The sequence below is a fragment of the Monoraphidium neglectum genome (genome assembly GCF_000611645.1).
Source record: "Monoraphidium neglectum strain SAG 48.87 unplaced genomic scaffold scaffold02196, whole genome shotgun sequence".
NCBI classification, from domain to species: domain Eukaryota; kingdom Viridiplantae; phylum Chlorophyta; class Chlorophyceae; order Sphaeropleales; family Selenastraceae; genus Monoraphidium; species Monoraphidium neglectum.
The window spans coordinates 2,984-11,039 of record NW_014011432.1 but is presented as its reverse complement, the minus strand read 5'-3'; the positions used below and the strand labels follow the sequence as shown (position 1 = coordinate 11,039).

General features: G+C 64.7%; 2 protein-coding genes across 2 annotated transcripts; both read left to right on the top strand.

The window, feature by feature from the left end:
* Positions 1–293: 293 nt before the first annotated feature.
* Positions 294–4,033, top strand: MNEG_10141 (hypothetical protein; the record flags this gene model as incomplete). Its single annotated transcript, XM_014041389.1, has 9 exons — positions 294–606; positions 880–978; positions 1,243–1,912; positions 2,149–2,205; positions 2,489–2,595; positions 2,838–3,010; positions 3,228–3,320; positions 3,506–3,587; positions 3,810–4,033. 9 exons carry the CDS (start codon positions 294–296, stop codon positions 4,031–4,033), a joined length of 1,818 nt encoding a protein of 605 aa, XP_013896843.1.
* Positions 4,034–6,408: 2,375 nt separating this feature from the next.
* On the top strand, positions 6,409–7,874 carry MNEG_10140 (hypothetical protein; the record flags this gene model as incomplete). Its single annotated transcript, XM_014041388.1, has 3 exons — positions 6,409–6,671; positions 6,858–7,073; positions 7,277–7,874. The coding sequence occupies 3 exons, from the start codon at positions 6,409–6,411 to the stop codon at positions 7,872–7,874; spliced, it is 1,077 nt and encodes a 358-aa protein (XP_013896842.1).
* Between the last annotated feature and the right edge of the window lie 182 nt (positions 7,875–8,056).

The following is an 8,056-nucleotide window of genomic DNA, read 5'->3' as shown; positions in this document are numbered from 1 at the left end:
GGTGGGCGGGTAGGCGGGTGGGTGGGTGAAGGTAACTGGGCACAGGGATGCAGGTGGTCGTCCTACCATGGACATCACATTCTTAGCACAGCACCCCCCGCCTTCGAGCACACTAGCATGTTCACGCATGAACACAACCACACTTTCATGCACCTATGTGCCCACGCTGCTGCTGCTGCTGCTGCTGCTGCTGCTGCTGCTGCTGCTGCTGCTGCTGCTGCTGCTGCTGCTGCTGCTGCTGCTGCTGCTGCTGCTGCTGCTGCTGCTGCTGCTGCGGCCACATCACCACTCAGATGGGCAGCAGCGGCGCCGGCAAGACCACAATGATGGACGTCATCGCCGGCCGCAAGACGGTCGGCCGCACCACCGGCGCCATCACGATCAACGGGCGCCCCAAGGACCCCGAGTCCTTCGCCCGCCTGACTGGCTACGTGGAGCAGACGGACGTGCATGTCCCGCTGCAGACAGTTGGGGAGGCGCTGCGCTTCGCGGCAGCGCTGCGGCTGCCGGCAGGGTTTTCTTCACAGGAGCGCGAGGAGCTGGTGCGGGTGGTGGCGGGGCTGGTTGAGCTGGGGCCGCTGGAGGGCTGCCTCGTTGGCACGCCGGGTGAGGCTTTTGTTTTCCAGTGCTGGGGTGGCGAGAGGGGGGCTGCTCTGCGTGTCTGAGGCACCTGCGTGCGGCATTGGCCAGATCGTCTGGACAGCTGGTTGCTGCCTGAATCTGGACTCCGTGGGTTGCTGATTTTGCAGAGGTCGCAAGGAGTGCTCCTCGGCCGCACGTTTGCTGCTTGCTCTTCTTTGGGCGGCCGCCAAGCCGGGCGCGAACTGCGGGGCCCGCTGCAAAGAAGACCCGCCCCATTCAAACCAAAATCGTCTGCAGGCGCGAGCGGGCTGTCGGCGGAGCAGCGGAAGCGGCTGACCATCGGGGTGGAGCTGGTGACCAACCCATCTGTCATCTTCATGGACGAGCCGAGCAGCGGTGCGCACCAGGACGGGGGTGGCGGGGTGGGTGGGACCACGCACCGCAGCTGTGACTGTCCGTGATCTATTAGCTGCTGTGCGTGGGAATTGGCGGGTGCGTTGCTGACAAGGCCCTGCTGGCCGGTCGCCGCTGCTGCTGGTGACTGGGCGCGTCAGCACCAGCAAGTGGCCACAAGCCTTCAAGCCCCAGGCGGCCCGCACAGCCACGGCGTAGCCACAACACACTTGCGAGGCGCCCTGGTGGTCGCACACCGCGTCGCAGGCCTGGACGCCCGCGCGGCGGCGGTGGTGATGGGCGTCGTGCGCACGATCGCCGACAGCGGCCGCACCGTCGTGTGCACCATCCACCAGCCCTCGGCCGCCATATTCGCATCATTCGACGATTTGCTCCTCCTGCGCCGCGGCGGGGCGGTTGTCTACAACGGCGCAGCCGCCGGCGTTGTGCCCTACCTCTCGCGCTACGCCCCGGCCCCCGCCGCCGGCCGCAACCCGGCCGGCTGGATGCTTGAGGTCGTGGCCGCGCTGGCGCCGGGCTCCCGAGCGGGCATGGGGGCCGGCGAGGCGCCGCCGGACGCAGCGGCGGCGGCGGCTGCGGTTGATCTGGCAGAGGAGTACGAGCGATCTGGAATGGTCGAGGCGGCCGCCCGCCGCGCGTCCGAGGCGGCGGCATCTGCTGCGGCGGCGGCTGGAAGCGAGCAAACGCCCAGGGATGAAGAGGCGGCGGCTAGGGCTTGGGATGAGGTCGAGGCGGCCGGCTCGTCCGCTCAGCCGTGCAGCGGGGCCGCGGCGCCGGGGGCGTGGGTCCAGTTCAGTGCCCTTCTGCAGCGCAACCTTCTGGGATACTGGCGCAACCCGGGGCACAACATCCCGCGGTACCTCATCACGCTGGCCATGGCGCTGCTGATTGGCACCGTCGAGTTTGGCAAGAGCAGGTGCGGGCAAGAGGCACATCGGCGGTACGCATTTACGTCTCACACGTGCCCGATTTCCGTTTGGTGCAGTGCGGAACAAGTTGAGCTTTGGTGGGGGCAATCGAGGAAACGGGGGTGGGTGTTGATGTTCTGCATCGGAACTGTGGGCAATTGCAGCGGGGCGTGCTGCAGCGACGGCCGCTCGTTGATTCTGGCCAAGTGTTGATCAGGGACCCTGCCCCAATGCTGCTGCGCAGGCGCGAGCAACTTACGGACGCAAGGGGCGTGCAGAACGCGATGGGCAGCATGTACATGTGAGATGCCGGCGGCGTGCCCGCAAACCTTTGGTCGGCCGGGTCGTGGCGCGCAAGAGCGCAGAGCCCCGCCCACAACGCGCGCCCTCGGCAGCGCGGCGGCTGTTCGAGCCTGCGAATGAGCGTGCTAGTTCTAATTGGCGTGCCTGAGAAACCTTGGGCTGCAGCAGCAATCTTCTCAGACGGGCAGCAATCATGCATGCAGCATGCACATGCAATATACGTGGTGCATGGCACGGGTGCGGTTCTTGATACATGGCGCTTGGTGCCTCCCCGCGCGCAGGATCGTGATCAGCCTGGCGTTTGAGGCGGCGTTCGAGTCACAGAGCGGCATGGCGCAGGAGCGCAGCGTCTACGCGCGCGAGCGCGCGGCGCGCACCTATGGGCCAGGTGCGGGCGGGACGGCTGAGCCTCGCTCCCATGCGCTCGGTCAGCTCGTTGCTGAGAGGACAGCACAGGCACGCTCGGCTTCCTACAGCTGCCCGGCCCACAATCTGCGCGTGCAATCCCCTGTCTGACTTGGCCTCTCTCCCTGCAGTTTGACCGCAAAGCAGGCGACCAGCCCCTTGCTTGATGCCTGCAGCATCCTCCCCACGGCCTGCCGACTCACCTTGCCCCGCACCCATAAGCAGGCCCCTACCTGGCGGCTCAGGCACTGGTAGAGGCGCCGTTCCTGGCGCCGCAGACGCTGCTCTACACCGCCGTCCTCTACCCCCTGGTCGGCCTGCGCCCCGACGCGGGCGGCTTCTTCTTCGCGCTGCTGGTGGTGTTCCTGTCGGCCGCCTGCATGATACTGCTGTCTCAGGTGAGGCGCGCCCGGACTGGGGCCAGGAGCGCCCGCATTGGCAGCCCGCTAGTGGTGGGCGGTATCACATCGGGTTGTTACTTGCACTTGCGTCACACACTCGGAACGGTTCCAATTGGAGCGCCTGGTGGCGTGGTGGTTCTGGGGTCCTGTTTGGCGTCTGCTCCAGCTCTTGAAACCCGCAACCTGCGCCCCTTTTGTCGGCGCCTTTGGGAAGGCGCTGGTGCATGTCACGCCGGCGCCCTACCTGGCTTCGTTGCTGCTGAGTGTCATCGGGGGGTCGCTCTTCAACGTCCTCTGCGGCTTCATGGTGGGCATGCGCGGCGCATGCAGGCATCATGGTGTGTGCTTGGGGGCATACATGTGATGGCGGGCCTGCTAGCTGAGTATTGGCTGACATCAACTTTGTTTGTTGTTTGTTTGTTGTTTATTTGTTCGTTGTTTTTTGTGATGCCGACTCCTCACTCTGCCGTGCGTCTTGTCACGCAACCACAGGCGCCCCTGCCGACGTTGCCAGCGTGGTGGAGGTGGTTCTACTACTCCAACCCCCTGGCTTACTCCCTCTACGCCATAAGTGGTACGTACGAGCAAGGCAGCTGCAGCAGTAGGGCTGTCCCGGCTCCTGGGCTGCCACCGACTCGTCTCGGCACAGCGACTGCTACCCAGGCTTAGCTCAAACCGTCAGCTGGCTTGCATTGTGCTCTGCCACAGCTGGGGCTGGTGCCAGGCTGACATCGCCCCGCCCTCAATAAAGGCCTGCAACCGGCGCCCCATCCTACGCCACGCTGTGCAATCATAGCCGACCAGCTGGGGAGCGAGGAGCAGCTCATGGCCAGCCCCCTGCAGGTCGGCGGCCTGATCCCGGTTAAGGAGCACCTGTCGGCGGTGTTTGGCATACAGGCTGGCGGCCGGGGCGTCTTCCCCGGGGAGTGGGGAGCGGTGGGCATGCTGGGGGTGCTATCGGCCCTCTACTTCTGCTGCAGCTACCTGGGGCTGCGCTTCCTGCAGCACCAGAAGCGGTGACACAGCATTGCAGGAGGTTGCTCCAGAAGCTCGATTCACGAGTGCAAGGGGGGGGTTATGTAGGTTTGAGTCACGCAATGAGACTCGATCATTGTGTACACTCTTCTTGTGTTGATCCACCCACTTCTGCACTGTTGTTGCACATTATTGGTTTGCCTTGACATTGTCACTTCAAGACACTGCCTGTGCACAGACCAAGCCTGCTTCCCTCCTGTGACTTTCTTTGTATTCAAACACAGAGAGTGTGATTGAGTGTGGTATTCAAACAATGCAGCTGCGCGGAACCTTTCTGGAGAACATTTTATTGTTCATTACTAATGAACTTGGATATCAATGTGTGTGTGTGTTGCATGGGTGTGGGTGCGTGCTTCGCTTGTCTTTAAGCTGATTATTGCGTGTCAATTTCTGGGCAATCAGGAGTGGCCTTTGCGCATCAAGTTGGCTGCCTATACACTTACTTGCATCTGAGTCTTCTGAGTCTTCTTTGAAGGCCTTGTAATGCCGCATCCTGTCCGCAAGTGTTGAAGTCCCATAGTGAAGCCTTGCGATGTGGGACATTGCGATTTGGACTGTTGCAACGTGGGTAGTGTCACACAACATTGCGCATTGGATGGGGTGCGTCATCATCAGCACAAGCACCCAGAGCAATCTTGAGTCTGCACTCAGTACAACCACAAGTGGGGTGTTGGAGCTCAACGAGCTGAAAAACCATCTGTGAGTGTCCAGCAACGCATTTCTGCTTCTCCTCACAGGTGTGCCCTGTCCTCAAGCTCCCAGCTCTTTCCCTCAGCGCATGTGCGTGCTTTCCTCTCAACCGCAGTCTCCCTGTGCGTATGATCACATGCGGTCATCAACATTCATCAGACGCTGGCCTCAAAAGGCGACGGCAAGGCGCAGACAGACCAATGGCAAGGACTGCAGGTTTTTTTGGGGGGGGGGGACGCAGCTGACTTTTTGACTGGCCCGAATACATCAAAGAATGTTGTGATCGGCGGCAGGTGGGCAGCGGAACCCTGAAAGCAGATGCTGCTTCCCTGCTTACATACGAGTCGATGCCCTTGGCTGATCAAATCCGGGATTGCGTGTGTTTGGCCCCACCAGCGGCATGGGGGCCGTGGGGTTGGTCTTGCAGGGTATTTGTGGCACTCTTTGAGCTCAATGAATAAGATTGGACGAGATAAATACATAACACTCAGCCTGGACGCGATGCTGCTAGCTGCTCGCTGCGATCTGGCGCGCCTCATCCTCAATCTCTATATGGCGTGCAGCATCCGGAGAAAAAAATGCTTGTGATGCCATAGGTTCGCTTGATCGGCCCCAGCTGTCTGAGCAGTAGGCAGCCATTTTGAACCGCTGCACACTGGCAACGCGCGCGCCGACACAGCCGGGGTGCTGAGACGCGCCAAGGGGTGGGTCGCGCCATCCTACACAGCGCTATGGCGGGCCAGTCGCCGCAGCGAAGGCTGGCGCAGTTTGCGCCTTCGGGCGGATTCATGGGCGTCGGCGGTTGGCGGCCGGAGCCGGTGCCCATCCTCACCGCCGCTATGGCTCAGGATGAGCTGCATCAGGTTGGCTGCTGCCCAAGGAAAATTTCTGCCATCAGCCGCCGTCGCGCTGGGGCGCCTGCTGCAACAGTGCTGCAAGGCGGCGAGCACGAGGGGCTGTACGCAGGCTCACCAGTGGCCGCTGCTGAGCAGCGGGCACCGCACGAATCACCACGTCCGCATCGCCCGCCGCAACTGCTGCGCACCTGCTCCCCGCAGAACTGCCCTCAGGCTGCAATTCTCTGGCTGGACGAGGGGCAAAGGGACTTGGTGGTCAGCCTCAGGTGCGTTTGCGAGCCTGCAGCCGCTGAGAAGGGCAGTCAGCAGTTTCCTGCAGCGTAGACGGCGCATCGTCGCCACATTCACCTGGCACTGGACGGCTCGTAGCTGCGCGTCGCCGCTCACTTATGACTGGCGTGTTGGGGACTTCCACGGTGCAGGGGCAGCTGCGGCAAGGCGGAGGCGCACTACCTGCAGCAGCGGCTGGACCTGACACCCTCGGATCGTGTGGCCTCGCAACAGGCGAGCAGCGGCCTGCATGCGGGCGACCGGCATGGCCCAGGAACCATGGCACCTGTATTGTGTGCCGTACAGTAGCCCTTGCCATGGGTGAGCGCGCTGTGCTCTGCAGAGCTTGCTGCTGCCCTGGCTGATACTTCCCCTTGATGCATGAACTGCATCGTAGGGCGGCATATGCTGCACCATCACCCTGGAGGGTCGCGCGGCCAAGGAGCTTGTTCAGAGCCTGACACGGCACATCCTGCCATGCTGGGAGAAGATCTGCACAGGTAAGTGCCCACGTCAGCTGCACTTGATCCCTGCTGCACGAACATGACGCGGTCCCCTGTTTTGCAGCTTGCCGGCATGCGCCGGTGCGCACCGCAAAAGCCCTGCCCTCCTCCCTTCCCAGACGCGGGCCGCCGCAGCTCGGCGCTGCTGGGCGACTCGGCATGGCTGGTGCAGGCGCGCGCGGGCGGCGACGCCGCGAGGGTGGCGCTGGAGCGCTGCGACGGGCAAGTCAAGGCGGTCGTGGTGCTGGAAGTGCAGCGGGCGCAGGTGCTGCTGCGGCCGCTGCAGGGCTGCGGCCCGCACAGGTGCGTGGTGCGCCACAGCGCACGCGTGATCCCGCGTCTTTGGTGGGTTCAGGCAGCTGGGGTGCCCAAGAGAGTGCGAGCCTGGTGCAGCATTGCCAAATCGCGGCCGCAGCAGTGTCGCGGCACGCGCGCCCGCCCCTCTCTGTGCACTTGGTCGAGGTGCGCGACACGCCGCATGCTCCGCAGCTGCCCCGAGCCGGTGCGGTCCTTGGAGGACGCGGTTCGCACTCTGGCCAAGTGCTCCGCCGCCAAGCAGCAGCTCGACCGCCGCGCCGCGGCGGCGGTGGCGGCGCTGCAGCAGCAGCCGGGCGCGGCGGGGCTGCAGAAGCTGTCGGCTGCAATTGAGGAGGATCTGGGCCCCGAGGCGGCTTGCGGGGGCGCGGCGGGGGAGGCGGCGGAAATGTGAGCGGGGGCAAGCTGGGGCTAGGGCAGAAAGGGGCCGGCAGGGAGGGGAGCAGGGCCCTCATGAAACGGCGTGGTTCAAGGGCTTGGGCGCGTGCGGCGTCCATGCACATTATGCTTGGCTTTGTCGAGCCTCAGGTTGGAGTGAAAGGCAGCATCACGCCGGTATTGCTGAGACGCACCACCCCTCTGCCGCTCCGCAGCTGCAGGTGGCTAGACGCGGGAGTGGTTCCCGCGTTGGTGGACCACGCGGCCGCCTGTGCCTGCCCGCAGCTGCACGCAGCCCGCCCTCCGGCCCGCCGCGGCCGCACCGACCAGCAGCGGGCGCACAGCCACGCCAACGCAATCGCCGCGCTCGTGCAGCGCGCCGGCGGCGCGCGCGGGGCACACGAGGCGCGGCTGGCGGTGCGGTGCGTCCAGGGGCTGCTCGACTCGGGCGGCGCGCGGGCGGCGGCGCCGATGCTGCACCTCCTGCTGGGTCTGCTGGACGGCGGCGGCGGCGGCGGCCCGCAGCAGCGGCGGCGGCCATGGGCGCAGCAGCAGGAGCAGCAGCAGCAGCAGCAGCAGCAACAGGAGCAGGCGTGCAGCGCGTTCGCCGCGGCGGTGGTGGAGTCGCCCATGCTGCTGGAGGTGCTGCAGGATCTGTACTCACAAACGGCGTGGCACCTGCCAATGGCCGAGATGCTGGCCAAGATAAGAGGCGAGTGGCTGCAGTGTGTACCCCATCACAGCGGGTTGGCACTGGGGCTGCGGGATGCGGCACACTGGATCGGATTGATCGGGTTTGGACGGGGGTCTTGACGGGGTTCCACAGGAGTGACAGCAGGGCGCAGCTTTTGGGCAATGCCGAGCTGCTGGATGGGTGGCTGACACGCCCCATCGCATCGCCGTACCCGCAGCCGTGGGCCTGGCCGCATCCCACATGCTGGGAGCCGCGGACGACCGCGCCGCGCCCGCCTCTGCGCGCGCCCTGGCCCTGGCGG